At 43.1% G+C, this 23,288-nt stretch overlaps 1 protein-coding gene across 1 annotated transcript in view; it reads right to left on the reverse strand.

Annotated features, from left to right (window-relative positions):
- LOC137346034 (aryl hydrocarbon receptor-like) overlaps window positions 1-18,870 on the reverse strand; it is a 226,928-nt gene extending 208,058 nt beyond the window's left edge. Inside the window, exon 1 of the mRNA XM_068009334.1 lies at window positions 17,969-18,870. Coding sequence (XP_067865435.1) covers window positions 17,969-18,024 — 56 coding nt within the window. The 5' untranslated portion in view covers window positions 18,025-18,870. The remainder of the gene's footprint in view (window positions 1-17,968) is intronic.
- Window positions 18,871-23,288: the final 4,418 nt, after the last annotated feature.

Genomic DNA, 23,288 nt, shown 5'->3' on the forward strand with positions numbered 1-23,288 from the left:
TTAGAGCTTCACAAGAAATCTTTGCAACGCATGGTATTCCTGACGAGGTGGTGTCAGACAATGGACCACAGTTTGCAAATGAATACTTTGCACAATTTGCAAAGAAGTGTGGATTTGAAAATCTCAAGTTCCTCTTGTTACCTTCAAATCAAATGGTGAAGCAGAGATAGGAGTACGAACTATTAAATCATTGAAGAACAAAGATCTTTCAGCTGCACTATTGAATTATCAATCTACTCCATTGTTTATATGGACTTTCATCTTCAGAGATGTTGACGGAGAGCAAGCTTAAAAACTCAACTTCCCATTCTACCCAGTAAACTACTTCCAGGACTAGACGTACAAGATCACAAAAGTTCAAGAGCGAGAGAAGTCTTACAGAAACCAACAAGCTTGCAATTACAATGAGATTTTGTACCAGAAACATACCAATGCTAAAGGAAGGAGAGAAAGTATGGATACGAGATCTAGGATGTGAAGGTAGTCATCCAGAGATGAAGTTCATCTGAGATCTTATGTCGTACTCACTCCTGAGGGTACTATACATCGAAATAGGAGAAACTTTATCCCTATACCTCAAAACACAACCACCAGTCATATGTCTGGAAGATGATGATCAAGAAACCCAGAGACAACAGGATACTACAAACATTGGTCAAGGTCATTGAAGTCAAACAAAACTTTTCAGAAAGACTACAGATCTTCCGAGTCCGACAAGAACACCAATTGGAGAGTCTTGAAGCCTCCTGATAGACTGAACTGTGATGTCAGAGAGATGGAGTGGTATGTAAAGTCAGAAAAGAATGAATATAGATACATACAAAATGTATATGGACAAAGACTTGGGAAGAGATGTAGTATAAGGGTCGAAAGGAGTTAATGTTTGAGACAGAGTAACCCCTCCCCCTGTAGTGATGCAATAGGCACATGGGTATTAGGCTTGGAAGAAGCACGAGAGGTGCGAGCTGGACAAGCTTAATGAGTGTATAAATAGCTATGTATGTAAAATAAATAGGTTACTATTTAGGCATACAAAAAGACTCCAAGACATCTGTAAACAACGCCTGAACTACACTAACAACAATGTACAAGGATAGGGTTTGGCTGTGAACTGATGTCTTAATGTGTGAGGGACTAGTGCAAAGGGAAGAGCTGTGTGTTCTATGCGAGAAAAGGAATGGTTGCAAGGGCAAAATAGAAAAATGGAGGCAAGAGGAAGGGAAGGGAGCTCCGTAACCTGAAAACTGTATTGCATTTTCCTGTGCTGGGTGCAATCTGCACACCCTCAGATCTCTTCCCGATCATCCCACTCACCACCTCCCATCCAAGAGGATGGAAATTTTTTTTATATACAAAAGAAGGCAGTAAAGTAATGCCGAAAAGGGACGACACCAACATACTTTTAACAAAAATACATAGAAAAGGTGAGAGAATGCATTTCTGCTCATCATGAACATGCCATGATATTTAAATAAAAGCTACCACTGAAAAAATGTGGTGAGATTTTAAAGAAATAAAAACTTCATAAAACATTTAGAAGAAAAGGGACTGATTCATGAAGTATAGATATGATGTGCCAGAAACATGAGGAATGGAAACTTAAAGCAACATCTAACAGTTTGGTGAAACATACACATTTCTAACCACAACTAATCATAATGGTGTTTGCATTTTTAGTGTGGGAAAATTCTACAAGCACAAATATAATTTTAAAGCAAAGACAGCATGGCAATTGGCACAACTTAATTCACATCATCACAGGGTGTTATTTATTAGGTGGAACTAAAAGCAAGACAAACACCAAGATGGCCAAATTATGTTTATGACATCACACACTGGTCATGCTCACAAAATAGGAACACATGACACTGCTTCCCCCATTTAAAAAAAAAATCTCAAACTATTTACAGGTGCACTAACTACACAACTTCAAAAACAAACTTTTGAAAATATGCACACTTGGCAAAATAACTGACTTTTTCTTTAAACAATGTCTATAAATCAAGTCTAACAACTGGTTTACGAAGTCTTCCTGATCTTCTCAGGTTTTGGTGTACAGTCAGGTTTTGGACTGCCTGTTCTGTTCAGGACTTATAGAAGATCTTTTATCTTTTTCTGAAACAGACACCAAAGTCTAAACTGGCTCACGCTCTGGCAAAAGCTCGCTATCTAGTTTATGCTCTGGATCATGTGACCTACATGAACACTTCTCATTTTTCTGCCAATTTCAATTAAGCATTTTTTATTACACAAACTTCTACGACATTTCCCACATCCCACTTGTGTGACTTGAGGGAGGCTCAGAATACGAGCATGTTCATTTCTCCTGAAACTACGTTCTCTTTTATGTGTGTTGTACTGACATTTCTGACTGAATTGTTCTTGTTTAATTTTAGCAGTCAAATTTGGTAGAAGCAAACTCAAACATGCTCTTAATCTTTGCTTCATTAACAGCACAGCAGGTGTATACCCTGTAGTGGAGTGTGGAGTTGTTCTTTACTTCAGCAGAAAATTAGCTAATCTGTACATTATACTGAAATTTGAACATCCATGCAGCACTTGCTTCGAGTGCTTCCTTGACTATTCAGATCTTTCTGTTGCTTCATTTGTTGCCAGAGGATATGGAGGAGTGAGGGTATGTTTGATACCATTTTGCTTGATAAAATTCTGAAACAGAGCAAAACAAATTTGAGGATCGTAATCTGAGACGAGCTCCTCCAGTAAAGTTAGCACCGCAGCCTCACAGCTCCAGCGACCCGGGTTCAGTTCTGGGTACTGTCTGTGCGGAGTTTGCAAGTTCTCCCTGTGACCGTGTGGGTTTCCACCGGGTGCTCCGGTTTCCTCCCACAGCCAAAGACTTGCAAGGTGATAGGTAAATTGGCCATTATAAATTGCCCCTAGTGTAGGTCGGTGGTTGGAGAATGGTGGGGATGTGGTATGGAATATGGGATTAATGTAGGATTAGTTTATATGGGTGGTTGGTCGGCACAGACTCGGTGGGCCGAAGGGCCTGTTTCAGTGCTGTATCTCTAAATAAATAAAATAAACCCGGACAAGCAAAAATGGACCTCAACTCGCTTATTGTCCTTTCAGTGTTGGTGTTTTGACCCATAGGCTTTACTTCGATCCGCTTAATGACCTTCAATAAGCACCAAGAAATTGTCACTTTCCTTTTCACAAAGGTCAACATGCATTCTTTGAAACGGACGAGTCTCGCATGACCATGGTTGTAAAGGAGTTTTTGGCAGTTTAGACAAATGGAACGTTTGCTTAGCAATGATTCTAGATCATGCCAATAAACAAAACTTCTGAATATGGATTTCATACTAACTATAACAGTGTGTTCAGTATGAAATTCTGCCAGAATTTTCTCTCTTTAAAAACTAGATACTAACACTGTGACCCCACTTAATGCAGCCTTGTTCACATGACAACTCACGATGTCGATTGTGGAACGGTTTTAGTTCCTCGTCTGTACACCAGTCAAACTCAATCCAACCAAAGTCTGTTCATGGATTCTTTTTAAAACTAAGTCTTTGAGTTTCAGCTGCAATTTCAATTGCAGTGATTGGAAAGTTCTCATCCTATTGTGAAGATTGCACCTTCACAGCCGAGTTTTGCTTCTTCATGCGGAAAACATGATAGTTCAAAAAAGAATGCTACAGCTGACACACTATGATATTTAACGTTGTAGGCATATTGGGAGAGAAGTAGAGCTCACCGTTGCATCCTTGATGCTCCCGTTATCAGTACTGGAGACTTTGGACCCAGAATAGCTACTAGGGGTTTATGTGGAGGTAATTGCTTAAAGTTTCTACCCAACAAAAACTGGCTAAACCTTTTGATTCTAAAGATGATTCCAAGCGCTTCCTTTTCTATCTATATGCAGTCACATTCACTCTTGGTTAGGGCACATGATGCAAATGCTACAGGCTACTCTTGACCATCATCCATGACATGACTGATCACTGCTCCAACTCCACAGTTTGATGTGTCACATGCTAACTTCCAGTCACAATTTTTATCACAATGAACAAGTAGTGCATCACTGGTCAAGCTTCTCTCACATGCATCATAACCATCGTGTTCTGCTTCAGACTATTCCCATTTCACATCTTTCTTCAACAACTCATGTAAAAGAGCTAACACCATTGCAAGCTTGGGCAGAAATTACAAGCAGTGTTGGACCATGCCTAAAGAAGATTGAAGCTCAATATATCTTTTGGCTTTGGGGCATAGACTCTCACCTTTATCTTTTCATTCATTGGCTGCAAGCCTGAAAATCAATTTAAAAAAAGTACACTCCCTCAGATTGCATGAAAGCACACATGCCCTTTTTCAACTTCATGTTGTTATTATTGCACCTTTTTAAAAATTCATCCAACACTTGAAGATTCTCCTCCTCTGTTGCGGTTATGATCAACACATCAGCCTGATCACACAAGCAATGTGGCACTCCTTGCAAAATCTTAATGCATTGCAGCTTGGAAGATTTTTGGAGAAGACTTCACACCATAGGGCAGCTTTGTATAGGAGTATAACCTTATGTGTGCGTTTATCATTAGAGACTGCTGCCTCTCTCAATCTACATTGAACTGTGCATAAGCATGGGACAAACCAAACTTTAAGAATAGCTTGGATTCTGCTAACTCCACATACCAATCTTGAAGTCGGTAATAGATACCACTCACCATCCACTGCCTGACTGAAAGTGACTTTGTAGTCCCCACAAAAAGTCCTACACAGTCAGCATCTCAAATAGCCTCTCAAACTTCTACTGCCCAGTTTCACGTGCCGACCCCCGTTTAGATCTGTGAGCAGAGGTGTGAAGGCGAGTGCCTGGTGCCTCAAAACCAGATAGTTCCAGGTAGTGAGGCTAGTTAGTCTAGGTTGGCAGCTAGGAGAAGGAAAACTCTGATTTTAAACCCCCAGCTATGGGCCAAATAGTAAAGACTTTGTTAGCTGACTGCGGAAGAACAGAGACAGTGTCAATGGACTGGAAAGGGCAGGTGAGACTCCCCAGCTCATTTAGCAGCTCGTCTAGGAAAAGGACAACTTAAATGAAAACCTGCATCCTTGTAGCTGCTGCACTTGTGGCACACATTTCCCCAGTGCAGCATTAGCTGCCTCAGATGATAAGAGCGGCAACGACTCTGCACAAACATCACCCACTTAAATATAAGCAGTGAGCAGGTTGTTCAGCGATTGAATCAACCAATATGTCAGACTATCAAGCCCTGTGGTGATGAGGAAGGTAGAGGATGCTACTGGCAGTCTTCAGTTAGAAACTTGCCCAAGGTGGCCTCAGGGTGATGGCTGTTCTCCACAGATCGGGGCAGATGTGAAGCTCATATCCTCATAAGGTGACAGAGCCATATACTTCTGGGCCAATCTCAGTTAGCAAAATTGCTCTCTTGTGCTCAAGAATTGCCTTATTGAGTCTGGGCATCTTCATTTTCACCTTTGAGTTCCAATATATTATTAGCTCTAAAGAATGTGTCCATTCTTTCAACGTATGGACTGAATAGTTATCAAGCTCCATCATACATTCCTAGCCTTCCGATATACCCCATGGGCACAGTTATTTTGTCCCATTTTATTTTATTTACAAATACAGCACTGAAACAGGCCCTTCAGCCCACCGAGTCTGTGCCGACCATCAACCACCCATTTATACTAATCCTACACTAATCCCATATTCCTACCACATCCCCACCTTTCTTATATTCTCCTACCACCTACCTATACTAGGGGCAATTTATAATGGCCAATTTACCTACCAACCTGCAAGTCTTTTGGCTTGTGGGAGGAAACTGGAGCACCCGGAGGAAACCCACGCAGACACAGGGAGAACTTGCAAACTCCACACAGGCAGTACCCAGAATTGAACCCGGGTCGCTGGAGCTGTGAGGCTGCGGTGCTAACCACTGCGCCACTGTGCCGCCCCATTTCTTCAAGAATTAACAAGTATTTGGCAAAAGAATTTTTGTTTTTGTGAAGTTGATCTCTGCAGAGAAAGCTTCTTTATTTTATTCTTTAACTGGTGTGTGTGTTGGGTTATTTAGAAGGGAATATATTTATACTTCCATATTTCAACCTATATGTTAATAAGCTTTTGCATCTTTGTTGAACAAGTCTTGTTTTATAATATTAATAATTTTGTTGTTTTAAGAAACCTGGCTGGTAGAGTTTTATTCTGAAACTAATATAGAAAAAAGTATATAATGGGCCATATCAGTAACATTTAAATATATGTCGTGACCAGTGCAGTAGTGGAACTAGAGAAAGACAGCGCATTCCTCCAACCTCAGTCGTCACAAAGGAATGATTTAGAAACAGCACTGGAAACTAGAAAACAGTGATCTGAACAAATTGGAAGAAGCTAAATGCTCATCGTGTTTAGGAATCTTCATCCCATTGATAACATAGCCTCTTAGCCTTGGGAACACAGGAACTAGAGTAGGCCATTCAGCCACTTAAGCCTGTGCCTCTACCCTACTTAATCATGGCTGATCTGTACCTCAACTCCATTTACCCAATTTTATTCAATATCTCTTGATGCTCTTACCTATCAAAAATCCAGCTGGTCACATGGCTGTTCCAGGGTTTTCTTTTGAACTGGCCACAGAGAGTTTGAACTCAAAGACTGTTTGCTCCTGGACTGAGAAGATCTTTCCTGTCTGCTTCCATCTCTTTCTCAGAGCCTGTGAATCCACTGAAGACTCAAACCCCAAGAGAGAAAAGTCTCCTACAGTGAACAGGTTTAAGAAGAATACTGGGCCCTAACGAAAAGCAAGATCTACCTACAATCAAGGACTCTACTGTGAGCTCGAAGATCTGTAATAAAAAACCCTCTTTGGAGATTGCCTCAAACTTTTCCACTTTATTTTTTTCTTCTGCTCTTTTCTGTCTCTATTTGCATGTGCGTATCGCATATGCACACTAGCGCGGACGCGTCGTGTATCCATAGGCATTAATCGAATTAGAGTTTAAGTTTCATAAATTTCAACTTTTCTTCTTTAAACCTAAGAAAATTTGTTTGTGCTGGTTCTTTTGCTTTATAATTTGAAAGCAATGAACAAGGATTCACCAAAGGGGAGCTAAAAACACAGTGTGTTTAAAATTAAACCCTGTTATGGTAAGACCAGGCGAAGGCTGAGAGGGACCCCTAGACATCTTTCTCACCTGGTCATAACATTGTTTACTAAGGAAGAGGATGCTGTCAAAATATAGGTAGAAGCAGAGATGGCAGAGGTAATGGATGGAGTGAAAATTAATAGACAGGATGTACTGGAAGGGTTGGCCATGCATAGAGCGGATAGGTCACCTGGTCCGGATGGCTTGCATCCCCACTTGCTCAAGGATGTCAAGAGTGGAGATAGCGGAAGGGCTTACCATCATCTTCCAATTTTCCCCTGATATGGCAGGTGCCAGAGGATTGGAGAGTGGCAAATGTAACACACTTTTTCAAGAAAGGGTACAAGGACATTCCTAGTAACTACAGGCCAGTCAGTTTAACATCAGTGGTGGGTAAGGTTCTAGAAACAATAATTGGGGAGGGGAGGGTTGGGGGGGGGGGGGGGGAACGGAAACAGGCACTTGGGAGAGATTTAAATTAATTAAGGATAGTCAGCATGGATTTGTAAAAGGTAGATCATGCGTGACTAATCTAATTGAATTTCTGAAGAAGTAACAGAGAAGGTTGATGAAGGGAAAGCAATGGATTTTGTCGAAATGGATCTTAAGAAATCGTCTAATAAAGCACCACATAAAAGGCTGTTAGCAAAATGGAGGCTCATGGAATAGGAGGGTCCGTGTCAGCTTGGATTAAAAAATAGGCTTAAGGGCAGAAAACAGCGAGTCATGGTAAATGGTTGTTTTTCAGACTAGTGGATGGTAGACAGTGGTGTTCCCCAAGGGTCTGTGATAGTATCACTGCCTTTTTGATATATATAAATGACAGATATTTGAATACAGAGTAAAATTTCAAAATTTGCCGATGATACCAAACTTGGAGGAGGGTCAGTGAGGATGATACCAATTGACTGCAACGGGACATAGCTAAGTTAGCAGAATGGGCAGACAAGCAGCAAATGGAATTTAATACAGAGAAGTGTGAGATGATGCATTTTGGCAGAAAGGGCAGGGAGAGGCAATATAGACTTAATGGTACAGCCCTAAAGAGTGTGCAGGGACAGAGGGACCTGGGGACGTTCATGGGTACAGATCTTTAAAGGTGGTAGGACATATTGACAGAGTAATTAGCAAAGCATTTGGGATCTTGTGCATCATAAATAGAAGTATTGAGTACAAAAGCAGGGAAATTATGCTGAACCTTTATAAAACTCTGGTTAGGCCACAACTTGAGTATCACATTCAGTTCTCGTCAAAACATTTTAGGAAGGAGGTGGGGGTCCTTGAGATGATGCAGAACAGATTCACCAGAATGGTTCCAGGGATGAGGGATTTTAGCTGCAAGGTTAGGCTGGAGAAGCTGGGTTGTTCTCCCTGGAGAAAAAGGAGATTGAGGAAGATTTGATAGAGGTATACAAGATTATGACAGGTCTAGATAAAGTAGACAAAAAAAGCTGATTCCATTAGCTGATGGTACAAGGATTAGGGTTCATAGCTTTAAGGTTTCGGTTAAGAAATACAGGGGGGAATGTGAGGAAGAACTTCATTAACACAGGTGAGCGATAATGACCTGGAACTTGCTACCTATAACAGTGGTGGAAGCAGAGATGATGAATGACTTCAAAAGGAAACTGGATGGGCACTTGAGATAAATAAATTTGCAGGGCTCTGGAGATAAAGCAGGAGAGTGGGACTGACTGGACTATGCAACAGAGAGCTGAATGTCCTCCTTCTGTGTGTAATGACTATGACATCACACTAGAAAATCAAAAATTCAACTTTGTCACTCAAGTGGGATGACAGATTCAAAGTTGAACGTGCAGTTTTCTAATTGGAAATCCAACTTTTGGGATCAGATAATAAATAATTGGAAATTGATTGCAACTCATTTGGACCCTTTTTGCAGAACAGAGAGAGTGGTGGTGCAAAAACATCAGAAGTATGAAATAAAGTGAAATAAAAGAAAAGAATCATAGAGCAGAAGTTTAAAAAGGTCTTTTTTAGTACATTATACTGAAGAATGAAGTTGCACAAGTGGCTCCGGATCGCAAACATTTTTAGCAACAATGTAAGCTGCAATTTTTAATAAAATATTATCCAACCAAGGAATACCAAATTTCTTGGAACCTCCAGTGTTCCAAGGGGTGCAGTCACTTACCAAAGAGATTACCGGGATTTATCATTAGCACTCCAATTTGATGAAGTAATAGAAGAGGAATTTCATGGCCATGGTCAAGACAGAATTCTAAACCAATCTCTGCTCTCACAAAATGCATAATTTTAAAATACAGTATACAGTACTGTAGTATCTGTTTAGGAATGCAGCAATTCCATTAAAATGACTAGTTCACTCCTCTTAACAGTCCCTATACAAAGAATCTTCCTTCTTGTACTTATCTCTCTGCCATTGGTCCCCGTGATATGTCTGCTTGCATACATACATTGGCTAGCCCTCCTGAACCAAGCTTCCCAGCTTTTTTTGGACACTGTGTTCCTGGTCTGCTGTCTCTTCTGTTCAGCTCCTCCAGCCATAACTCATCTCACCTCAGTCTTCTCTTGCATCATGCCCCCACCCAGATCCCTTTCCCCACTTACTATTACTCTTAGCCTACCTTCTTCTCCTGCCTCCAAGCCAGGCCATTCTCTCCTAAACAAAACCATAGCCTCATTATGCTCCTCTGTTGGTATTGTCTTGTATTCCTATTGCAGCAACCACAACTGTTTTATCCGTCCATTCCCAAGAACCATTAGCCCCTCTCACTCTCGGCTTAACATCCCTACACCTCCTCCCCACCACTTTTGCTCACCAGCCCTACCAATGACAAAACAATTGCTGCATCATATTCAAGAGTAAACAATCAATGACCTCATTAAAGATAAATTCATTCACATCGTTGCCCATAATCCTAACTTGCACCAAGTCCCAGTCACCCATCAACCCTGTGCTCACTGCACTACCAGTTCAGCAATGCCTCGAATTTAAAAATTTTATCCTGGTGTTCAAACACCTCCATGGCCTAGTTCTTCCCCAACTCTAATGTTCTCCAGTTCTCCAACCTGCCAGAAACTCTGTGTTCCTCCGATTCTGGCCCCGTGCGAACCTACGACTTCATTTGCCCCACCATGCCTTAAGCCATCTAGACCCCAAGCTCTGAAATTCTCCCTCTAAACCTCGTCAACTCACGACCTCCTTAGAGATGCTTCTTAAAATTTACCTCTAAGCTTTTGGTCACCTGTCCCAATATCTCTTTATATGCTTTCGAGTCAAATGTTGTCTGATTATGCTCCTGTGAAGTGCCTTAAGGTACTTTACTACGTTAAAAGCATTATTTAAGTGCACATTATTGTTGATATTGCGAATGACTCCTTTTGCTCAGCATCATCCCTTCTCTTTTCAAAACAGCTGTCAACACCCTCTCATCATAACCCTACCCTTGACTCATCCATCGTCTCCAACTACCATCCTATTTCTGTCCTTCTTTACATTTCCAAAGGTCCTGAATAGTCATTACCTCCCAACTCCATGTCTATTTCCTTCTGTCAAAACTCCCAAGTTTAGTTACAATCAGAAAGAGAAACGACTTGCATTTATATTATCCACCGTTTCCAAACATCCCAAAGCGTTTTATAGTCAATAAAGTACTTTTGAAGTGCAGGCACTGTTGTAATGTAGGAAACACAAAAGCCAACTTGGACTCACATACAGTACTGTGACAATGACTGGATAACCTGTTATTGGGTATTGGTTAAGGGATAAATCTTGGCCAGGACACTGCAAAAAAAACCTCCCTGTTCTTCAAAATAGTAGTATGAAATCTTTTATGTTCACCTGAGAGCACTGACATTAAACCGATATCCTGTTTCACAGATCACAGAATAATACAGTGCAGAAGAGGCCCTTCGGCCCATCGAGTCTGCACTGATGCATTAAAAATACCTGACCTGTCTACCTAATCCCATTTGACAGCACTTGGCCCATAGTCTTGAATGTTATGACGTGCCAAGTGCTCATCCAGGTACTTTTTAAAGGATGTGAGGCAACCTGCATCTACCACCCTCCCAGGCAGGGCATTCCAGACCGTCACCACCCTCTGGGTAAAAATGTTCTTCCTCAAGTCCCCCTTAAACCTCCCACCCCTCACCTTAAACTTGTGACCCCTCGTAACTGACCCTTCAACTAAGGGGAACAGCTGCTCCCTATCCACCCTGTCCATGCCCCTCATAATCTTGTACACCTCGATCAGGTCACCCCTCAGTCTTCTCTGCTCCAGTGTAAACAACCCAAGCCTATCCAACCTCTCTTCATAGCTTAAATGTTCCATCCCAGGCAACATTCTGGTGAATCGCCTCTGCACCCACTCCAATGCAATCACATCCTTCCTATAATGTGGCGACCAGAATAGCACACAGTACTCCAGCTGTGGCCTTACCAAAGTTCTGTACAACTCCAACATGACCTCCCTGCTTTTGTAATCTATGCCTCGATTGATAAAGGCAAGTGTCCCATATGCCTTTTTCACCACCCTATTAACCTGCCCTTCTGCCTTCAGACATTTATGGACAAACACGCCAAGGTCAGTCCCTTTGTTCCTCGGAACTTCCCAGTTTCAGGCCAAGTATTCATTGAATACCTCCGTGTCACATAACTCCTTCCAAAGTGTATCACCTCACAATTTTCAGCGTTAAATTCCATCTGCCACTTTTCTGCCCATTTGACCATCCAGTCTATATCTTCCTGTAACCTCAGACACTCCACCTCACTGTTAACCACTCCTCCCTAGCAACTTGGCCAGAGGTACAAAGCATTATCCTCTCCATGGTATTTAAACAAGCCATCACCTCTTTTCTCATTTTCCTGCTCCGTTGGACTACAATGGTAATTCCATTTGTACTTGTCCCCACACAGCCATCACATGCCCCGCAGCTTTCACTGTTCCATCGAAAAGGTCACAGACGTAAAACATTGGCCAGGACTTTTCCCTCAACCATCCACCAACGAAAAAGTCGGTGGCGAATCCACCTCCGCCTGGCCTGGGGATCCAATCTGTATTTTGCGGTTCCCCAGCCTTTAATTGGTCTGAGGCGGGACTTCCACCCATTTGAGGCTGCAAGTCCCGCCTAATGGGGCTGCGGGCCAATCAACGGGCCAGCAGCTCTTAGTCCCAGCGGCGCCACCGGGAGCAGTGGCCACTGCTGGGACTGGAACCCAACCACCACAGAGAAGATGTCAGGGAGCCTGGAACGAAGGCAAGTTTTTGGGCCTGCTTTTGTCAGGCAGCTTGTCTCGGGTCTGGGCCACTCGACCAGACACTTATGGGCCTTGACTGGCCTGGGGTGGGCGAGCTGTTTTTCGCCACCGCTGCCCTGCATAAAATGGCGGCGGAGGTGGGAGCGGGTCGGGAAGGGCCCTCCTGAGCCTCCTGCTCCATTTTACGCCCACCCCCTGCCATCTTCCCGCTCTTTGAGGGGGGCGTAAAATTCCAGTCATTAACTCGGTTTCTCTCTCCACAGATGCTACCTGACCTGCTGAATATTTCCAGTATTTTCTGGTTTTATTTCACTCCCCTTCCCTATCGCCAACTCCAGGCACCCCAAGGATATGCACATGGCCTGTCTTATTCCACATCTATAGACTGCCTTTTAGTAACACCATCCACAGGATTAGCTTCCATATATATGCTGGCAATACCCAGCTCCACTCTTCCATCACTTCCTTCAACCCCAAAAATGTCCACACGCTTTCAGACTTCCTTGTGTGGCATTGTCAAAAGTTCCTTCAACTGAACATTAGGAAGATCAAAGTAATCATTTTTGACCTCTGTCATAAACACTGCTCTTTACCACCAACTCCATGCCCTTCTGGCTATTTGGTCAAGCAGAAATCATGCAATGAAAAACACTGGTGAGCTGTTCGAACCACAGCTGAACTTCAAACTCAAAATCCTTTCCTGTTCCGAAGAAGGGTCACTGACCCGAAACGTTAACTCTGCTTTCTCTTTCCACAGATGCTGCCAGACCTGCTGAGTGGTTCCAGCATTTCTTGCTTTTATTCCAAATCCTTTTGCACTGAAACCATTAACTCCCACCTCTAAACTCACTCACCCTTGCTGAAACCTGTATCCACACTTCTGGACTCAATTTCTCCAATATTCACCTTACCAGTTGGCCTCCCATCATTCAATCTCATTAAACTTCAACTTGACCAAACACAACTGCAGATATCTGGTCTTATTCTGCTCATCACTGAACTATATCGGTTCCCAATCCATTGCCATGTAAACTCCGAATTAATTTAAAATCCTCCTGATCTGCCCTCCATTTCCCCAAACTCCTTCACTACCCTGTTCCCTTTCACACATCAGTCTCTGGCCTTGGTGTTCTTGCACCCTAACCCTTCAGCCCACCAGTGGTAGCAGGGTCTTCAGCTGCCGCAACCCTATTTTCTGAACCTCCCTCCCTAAATCCTACTGTCTTGCATTGCTCCCTCTCCAACTTTAAAATAATTCCAGAACCCCCACCTTCTTCAGCAGCCACTCCAGCCTCCAATACCATTTTCAGCATCCATTCCTTTTGTTTTCCATCGTGACATGGTTTTCTACATTAAGGCACTACATAAATACAGGTTGTTTTTGTATGAAAAACTTAGGATTGAATTTTAAGAGCCCGCCACTGATCTTGGCGGCAAGCTCAAAAAATGGCAGCCTGCACATGCGGGCCACATGCCAAAGAGCTGCCACAATCTCATGCGCAGTGGCTCATTTAAATAGTTGCGGCAGCCCATCTCCCCAATCCCGTGCAGGAGGCGGGCTGTCTGTCCCCATGCACAGGCGCTGGCACCATTTTTAAAGGGCAGCCAGCCCTGCCGATCAATTTGAATTTTTAAAGATACCCCCCCCCCCCCAAAATGTATTAAATAAATTTCTAATGCCCCTTTCACACCCCCCCAATACCAATTACATTAACTATTTGCCCTTCCCCCACAAAACACTTTCCTTTTAAATCTGACCTTCCACCCTCCCCCCCCCCCTACAGACTGCACAAAGTTTAAAGTTCATCCCTTCCCACCATCCCCTACATCCATTAGGTTTATTTAACCCAACCCCTCCCCTTTCCCCAGCACTGAAAATCTTATCTCTGCTCCCTTCCCCACCAGTGTCATGCTGGTTTTCCCCGGACGGAGAATTGAAGGCATGGGAGCGCCAGCTGCCACACTGAAGATTGCGGTTGGCCTGGAAGATTGAAGGCAAGTTCATTTCAATTTATGCATGTCATTTAAATATTGAAATCCAGGTCTAGTGACCCAGCGGCGGGGGTGGGGAGGGGAGGGCAACCGCCACAGAGCCTCGCTGCTGTCTCGTGGCCGACCGTCGCCAGCCCCTTCTTTCGGTTCGCCCGTTACAAAACCTGACATTGAGGCCTTGGTAAAATCCAGCTCTTTTTGCCTCCCCTCAAAACCATTGTGTTAAATAGTCCTATCTTCCTGGAGACACCGAACCAACATTTAACAAAGTAGATGTGCAGAATTCATACATGCTTGAGAGCCGAAATGTTCTTCCATTTTAAAAAAAGGGACACTATCATCCCTATCTTTAGTTTCCACTGTCAATCTACATTACCATGCCTCCTTTAGCATCAAGGAGGACAAAATTGCCCAACAATGGGATTATGATTTTCTGGTCAGAGTCTATACTATTCAATAACTGGGCAACAAGAAGTGACTTCCAAAGTGAGACCCTGCTACCAGCATCTCCCTCTTCATCAAAAGTACTTTATTGCAATAGGATGCTCCATCACTCATGTTTCACCATCAACAACCGACCCCCCCGCCCCCCACCCCCAAACCCCCACAAAAGGTTTGCTCCAGAAATTTGTTTACCCTACTACAGGTCACATTCAAACTTCAGCAAAACAGCACAGTTGCTAATGGTGAATATAAAGAGGACAGGTTCTAGCCCCAAAAAAAGCAATAAAGTGAGGCTGACTGGATATTTTCAAATGGAGTATCTCCACATCTCCCAGTGAGCTATCATAACATATTGCTTGTACAGGTTTGAAAGGTTATATTTGTTTTAAATCAGGATTAGGAAAGTGAAGGTCCATTTAAATTCAGAATTAAAACTTTTGCCACATTTATTACAGTTTATATAAAATGAAGAAAAAACTTTGCTTGAATCATAATTTTAAAAAGGTTGTCACCAAGCTAGTTTCAATTTTCTGGCTCCACTTAATCTGATAAAGTAAACAACATTTTTGGCTTGAAATGAGTCATAGCACCAGAATCTAGAATATCTTACATTTTGCAGAACAAAGAAAAAGCATACAAAACTGGGGGAGAAGTAATCCCTGCATTATCATCTCCAGCCATCCCTCTCTGCCAATCTAGTTAAAACACCACATGAAAGATACATCTATGGGTTTGATTTTATACACATCCACACTCAATAAATGAAAAATGTATGCACATGTGGTAGAACTTTCAATAGTCACTAAAAAAAAAACTTTTAAAAAATGTGCATTGTTGCACACTGGATTGTTTCCAACATCATCATTCGCAACAATAGTAGATTCATATGTTAAACGGAGAGCCTTATAATGGTTTCTCAGTACAGCTGCCAATTTCTGTCCTTTGCCATAGGTAGCACTTTTCCAATAAATCAAATTGGACTAGTTTAGCAGATATAAAGCATATGGGCTGATTGTGTAATGTGTTGATTGAGGGACTTGCACTGAGGAAACTCAATCACCTAAAATCTGAAAACAATGATAGAAAGAAAAGAAAGACATTTATATAGCGCCTTTAATGTAAAAAAAATGTAAAATGTCCTAAGGTGCTTGACAGGCATTTTAGACCAAAATAGCTACTGGGCCAAAGAATGAGATATTTGGAAAGGTGATCAAAAGCATGGTCCAAGAGGTGGATTTTAAAAAGCTACAAGTCACTCAGTATTTAAAGGAAAAACAAACATACACAAAGCTCTGTTCATCAGATTCCCACTGTAATTTTTCAAAAATTGCATTTATGTCAGACTTTAAAAATTAAGGGCCCCTACAGTTTCACATCAAGGTACAAAGACATCACATCCTTTTTCTTCCCTTTCCCCTTTTTGTCAAGTAGAACTTTGGAGCCCAATTTCAATAATGGGAAGGACTTTGTAGCGTAGCCTAAAATGTAACAGTAGATTTCATATTAAAAGCCAAAACACAGACAAAAGATTATGCAACTGCTGGCTAATTTCAGCAGTTTAACAGAAGATGGTTACACTACATATAGTGTAGATGTTTAGTCAAAATTAATCAAATGATGTTAGTTGCATAACTCAGATGGCACAGACAGTTTGTGTCACATAAACTGCCATTACCTGAGGTGCCCCATGTGCACAATCTCTCACTTCCGCCCACTCTCACCAATGTAGATGCAGTGAGACACGTGGAAAAGCACATGCAGCAGCTCCAAAATGACAAAAACAATTTTTTTTTTTAGGTTTCTAGACAAAGCACATACTTGGTGAGCCAGGGAGGTGCGTTATGAAAATTGAACCACTCCTGTCTCATCACTTTTAGAGAAATAGCTCTGCCTAAATAAAGATCATATAATTCGAAAATACTCTGCAAGCTATGAGTAGAATCATTTAATGGCAAGTGGGCAGTCAACTTGGGTGGAGCTCTGATCTTTCTTTTTATATACAGCACATTAATTAAATGATTGATGTCAATTTAAATCTCAAATAAAGGCCAGCACATATTGCAGAGTGGTTCCAGTGATGTCACTATGCAACTTCCCCTCCTCCACACACAGTGCAAAGAGGGGAGACAATGGTGACATCATTTCCAAATATTACAATTTTTTTTTTACAGGAAGATGACAAACTACCTGCTCCCACCTGCAGTTCTTCCAAATAAACAGAACCTGGGTTTGCAATAGGTAGTGCCAAGAAGTTATAATTTCACTGATTTTCTTTGCTCTACAACTCTTTTATAATCCAACTGTACTTGCATGGAGGGGCGAGGGAAAAAAGACAAAGCAAAACACAAATGTTCTGGCTACAGAAATACTATATCAATTTTGTATTTTTGAAAGCTGTAAATATTTGTTTTGAAGTATACTGCACATTACTTATATATAACCTTGCACTACTGATAAATGTTATTGCTGAATTTAACACAAAACTTTAACATTTACAAGTAAACAGCGTTTATATTTTTCTTTTCACAAGGGACACTAAAGTTATAGTCAAGCAACTGTATTGCAGCCTCGATGGGTTATTATTTTAGGCTTTGTTTGTGGTTAGGTTTCAAGAATACATGGCAAGAGCGTCCTATTCACCTTCTGGTACGTACGTGGATTTTTATAGAATTTTCGGTTTAGAGTGAATGGGAGGCTTTGTTTATTGGGTTATACAGTTAATATTTCGGGGTTTTTTTGGAATTTACCTAACAGTTCTAAACTACTGTGACAGGAACAAGATCAAGAAATTTCCCAAACTATGACTGTTCATTAAATTGTCATATTGTACACAATCACGATATACCTCGTAGATTAAAACGTTGTTACTTCTAATCAATACCACTGAGACTTAAAGAGGGAGAAAACTGGATCTTTGGAGATCAGTAATATTACACATTTTTAAGTCACCAGCATAAAGCAGTTCACGGTGTTGATTTAAAAAAGCCTCGAGACAATTGTGAGGCTGATAGACAAATCAACATTATTTAACTTTTCTCCATATGGCAAAATTGTTTTATAACTTTTAATCCCGCTCAGAGTCTCCAACAACAAACTCGCACTCGGGACAATGTTGCAGTCACAGTCCGCATGAACCTCCAACAATCTTACCTTTTCTGAACTGGCTTTCGCCTCTTACGGCTGGCGTAAATACTGCCGTTGTTCATCCTCAGCAAAGGCTCAGCAAGCTTCTCTCAGACTTTTCTTCGGTAATTGTTTTCGAGAAGAATTCAGCGGCTGAAAGTGTCACTGTTTAGGACGAGTACACAAGTTAATCCAATAAGGAGCATACATGTAAAGCGTGCGGACCTCTTTGCTGCGCTTCTCTCTCCACACAAACAACTTCTTCCTTATTAGAGTGAGACCGGGGGGGGGGGGGGGGAGTGGGTGATGGTTCGTGTTGCACAAGTGGTTGTGGCCGCTCGATGGAGTAGCAGAGCTAGGCGGCTGACTCACCAGCAGCTGGGGAGGGGATAAAGGAAGAGATGCGAAGCCGTCAGTTTTGGGTTGAAACTCTCCACCTTTGGTGTGCGGTTCGCTGCTGCAAATGTATGAACTTCTTTCAATGAGTTGACGGTTCTGGGCTCCGCTCCAGAATCACTCGCTCTGCCCTCCTACCCCCGGACTCTGGGTGCGACACTGTGAGCCCCGCCGCCAGTGCGCGGTGTTTCCAGGAGCACTGTTGCCGAGCACGGCTTTATTGACAGAGGGTGAAACACAGCCGGCCTGGCCCGGATCGGCTAAGGCCTGACAGCGACTGCAACCTTCCAGCTCGCTCTTCCTGTCGGCCCGGCCCGCTCTGTATGTGGGGCATTAATTTAACTTTCACCAACAATTCGGGCTTCTTCCTAATGTCGAACTGTGCCTTTGATATGTCTGAACACTGAGTGCCCGGCCAGGCTCCCGGTAACAAGGTGAAGGCTGCGCACCTAGTGATTGCCAGAGAGGACCGCAAACAAAATCACTGAATTTACATGACTTCAGAAGCTGTAATACAGATAGATGGAGCCAATACTTCCTAAGTAGTTTAACAATCGCAAGAAAAGGCGTCCATTTGTATAGCGCCTTGCACGACCTTAGGACCTCCCAAAGAGCTTTACAGCCAATGAAGTGTTATTGAAGTGTAGTCACTGTTGTAGAAAACATGATAGCCGCATTTGTACACAGCAAACTCCACAAACAGTAATGTGATAATAACCAGATAATGTTTTTTGTGATGTTGATTGAGGGACAAATATTCCTCAGGCCATTGACAAGGGACAAATGCAAAGTCAAATACTGCATCTAAAGTGACACTAAGTATTTTTACATAACAAGTAGGAGTAGACCATTCAGCCTTTCAAGTCTGCTCAGTTATTCAATAACATCATGGTTGACCTACCTCAGCTCCACCTTCACACACGAGCTACATATCCCCTGATTCTCTTAGTACCTATTTTTTTTTCATTTATGGGATGTGGGCGTCGCTGGTTAGGCCAGCATTTATTGCCCATCCTAATTGCCCTTGAGAAGGTGGTGGTGAGCTGCCTTGAACTGCTGCAGTCCATGTGGGGTAGGTACGCCCACAGTGCTGTTTGGAAGAGAGTTCCAGGATTTTGAGCCAATGACAATAAGGGAACGGCAATATAGTTCCAGGTCAGGATGGTGTGTGACTTGGAGGGGAACTTGCAGGTGGTGGTGTTCTCATGCATCTGCTGCCCTTGTCCTTCTAAGTGGTAGAGATGGCGGGTTTGGAATATGCTGTCAAAGGAGCCTTGGTGCGTTGAAAATCTGACAATCTCTAACTTAAATATGCTCAACAAATGGACCATCCACAGTTTTCTGTGAAGAAATTTATCCTTATCGCAGTCCTAAATGGCTGATCCCTTATTCTGAGACTGTAACCCCCCTAGTTCTAGACTTTCAAGCCAGAGGAAACATTCTCCCAGCATTTACCCTGTCAAGCCCTTTAAGAATGTTATTTGTCTCAATGCAGGGGGTTAGTTAGCTCTGTTGGCTAGACAGCGAGTGTATGATGCAAAAAGATGCTAACAGCTTGGGTTCAATCCCTGTACCAACTGTGGTAGTTCATGGAGGCCTGCCACCACGCCTTGCCTCATGCTTGTGGAGTGGTGACCCTCAAGCTATACATCACCAACTGTCTCTTTCAAATGGGAGAGATACCTTTGGGACTATAACTACAACAACAACGTTTCAATGCAATCACCAAATGTTCTTTTAAACTCGAGGGAATATAGGCCTAGGAATCACTCACATGAATCTTCGTTGCACTCCCTCTAAGACATGTATATCCTTCTTTAGATATGGAGGCCGAAACTGTACACAGTAATCCAGATGTGGTCTCACGATTGATTGGTTGGCATCCTTCCGTCTACGAAAGATGATGGACATTTAGAAAACAATCCATTTAGCTGGGGTGTCTTGCTGATGGCTGTGAAGGCCAATCTTTGAGAGGCAGGTTCTGCCACAAGTGCTGCACTTGAAGCTGCCAAATGACACTGTGAGTTGTTTTTAATGTTGGCATCTGTTGCCAAGCTGCTGTAGCAACTGGGCGTTGTGGTAGTGCACCAGTTCACAGGATGTGTCGGCCTTTCCCTTTTTCACCTGCTAGTGACTCCCAGGGGCAACAGTCAACATTTAGGGCCTTCCTGTCAGGCTTGCAAGTGTCGTTGAAGTGGAGTTTTGGGCTCCCCACTAATTACCTGACCCCGGCTACTTCACCATACAGCAGGTCCTTGGACCGTTTTCCATCTTGTGGACTGTCTGGTCCATCGAAGTGGCCTCTGTTTGATTTGTGCCAACACGCTTGGGAGCTCTGTCTTTGAGAGGACTGCCACATTTGTGATTTTGTCCTGCCAGGATATATGCATTATGTGCCGCAGACAGCAAAGATGGAAATTATTGAGCTTTTCCTGGTAGCTGTAAGTCACCCATGTTTCACAGCCATACAGCAAGGTGCTGAGAACACAGGCCTTATAAACCATCAGCTTGGTCCTAAGGGTCAGCTTGGTGTTATCCCATGCGCATTTCTCAAGTCTGCCAATGGTGGTAGCTGCATTCCCTATGCGTGTATCAAGCTCTGCATCAAGGGACAGATTGTTACTGCGAACCCAAGGTAGCAGAATTTGCAAACCACTTCCAGTGGGGTGTTGTTTAGTGTGATCTGGGGCAGAGATGCAAGACCTTGTCGCATGACCACGGTTTTCTTGATGTTTATAGTCAAGGAGAGCAAGTTACTGGCATTGGAGAAACAGTCCATGAGTATTTGTAGCTCAGTTTCTGTGTGACTAGTGCAGCATCATCAATGTAGAGGAGTTCTCTGATCATGACGTGATGTGTTTTTGTCTTCACTTTCAGCCTTGATAGATTGTAGAGCTTGCCATCTGACCTAGTGTGCAAGTAGACTCCTTCCATATCTGCAGGGAAGGTGAAGGTCAGGAGCATGGAGAAGAAGATGCCAAACGGAGCGGGGACTAGGACACAACCCTGTTTCACTCCATTCTTCACTCCGAAACTGTTGGAAGTGGAGCCACCAAACTGTACAGTGCAGTGCATGTTGTCATGGAAGGAGCGGATGAGACTGAGGAGCTTCGGTGGACAGCCAATTTTTCCCAAAATCTTGTAGAGCCTTGTTCTGCTGACTGTGTCGAATGCCTTAGTGAGATCTACAAAAGTAAGGTAAAGGGGTATACTCTGTTCACTACACTTCTCTTGTAGCTGGCGTTTGGAGATGATCAAATCCACAGTAGATCTGTCGGCACGGAAATTGCACTGCGCTTCTGGGTACGTTCAGTCTGCAAGTAAATGGAGTCTTTTAAGTATGACCCTAGCAAAGGCCTTCCCCGTGATGCTAAGGAGTGAAATGTTGCTGTAGATGTCACAGTCTCCTCTGTCGCCTTTTGTTTTTGTATAGTGTGATGATTTTGGCATCACGCATCTCCTGTGGCACAGAGCCTACTTTCCAGCAGAGAAGGAGAAGGCCATAAAGGTGTGGCAATAGATGGGATTTTCCACACTTGAGCAGTTTGGCTGGGATTCCGTCCTTGCCCGGTGCCCTTCTGTTCGCTTGGTGGTCTATGTCTTCTCGAGCTCCAGTAATGAAGGTTCTTGGTCTAACTCATCCATGACAGGAGGTTGCTGGAGAGCATCGAGCACAGACTAGGAGATGTCCATCTCACAGGAGTACAGCCGACAGTAGTGTTCAGCCCAGCGGGACATCTGTTTACTTACTTGGTGAGTACATCACCATCTGCCGACTTCAGGGAAGCAACTTTGGTGATGGCAGGGCCAAGCGCCCTCTTGATCCCTTTGTACATAGCTCGTAGATTTCCTTTGTCACATGCAGCTTGGATTTCTTGACATAAGCTGATCCAGTGTTTGTTTGCGCAGTATCTCCCTCTGCATGGTTGTCTTGGCTACTTTCACATCATGACGCGCCTTAGCTGTTGGGTTTATGTTGTGCATCATGTAGGCTTTGTTTTTTGCATCAATGACGGATATCAATTCAGCTGAGTAGGTCTCAAACCAGTCCTTGTCACGGGTTCTGCCGTTACCAAATGATGCTTCTGCTGCTTCATAGATATTTGAGCTTAGTGATGTCAGCATGGTGGTTCGCAAGCATTCTAGCTACAGTGCTATTTGGCATCATTGCTTATGCAAGGGATATTGATACGTGGCGGGTCATCATGTTTGGAGCTGTGGAACTTTCGGGGTGCACCTTCACTCCGCTGCTGATGAGAGTGGTCGATGTCACAATCTGCACTGTGGTAGATGCGGATGTGAAGAACACTAGGCAGATCGCGCTTCCTTGTGATGACTAGACCTAGTTGATGCCAATGACCAGACCTTGGGTGACACCATGATACCTTGTGGTGATGTCTGCCCTGGAAGTAGGTGTTGGTAATGCAGAGATCTTTCAGGGTACAAAGCTCAAGAAGGCATTGTCCGTTATCGTTGATCTTACCCACCCCATGGATGATAGAGGCACATCGGCCATGAATCACTGTCTACCTTGACACATGCACTGAAGTCACCCAGGATAAATAACCTCTCGCCATTTGGGATGTTCCTCAGAACATCACCTGGGGAGTCATAGAAATGTTCTTTTTCTGAAATGCTGGTGTTCAGAGTTGGTGCATGGACTTATATGATGTTGTCTGTGCCTCCATCAGATGATAACTGCAGGGAGATGAGGTGGCTCAATTGACTGTGTCAGCCGGTTGCTTACTGCGAAGCCTACACCATGCTCACTGCGATCTTTAGTGCTCTTTCCATGCCAGTAGAAGTTGTAATTAGCTTCTTGAATAAAACCTGTGTTGGCTAATCTGGTTTCTTATAGACGGCAATGTCAACACCAAGCTTGTGTAGCTCACGGTCAGTCAGACTGTCTTACATACACTAGCTGTGGAGTGTGGCTCGCTGTTCATTCCAG

The sequence above is a fragment of the Heterodontus francisci genome, chromosome 2 (assembly GCF_036365525.1).
Source record: "Heterodontus francisci isolate sHetFra1 chromosome 2, sHetFra1.hap1, whole genome shotgun sequence".
NCBI lineage: Eukaryota > Metazoa > Chordata > Chondrichthyes > Heterodontiformes > Heterodontidae > Heterodontus > Heterodontus francisci.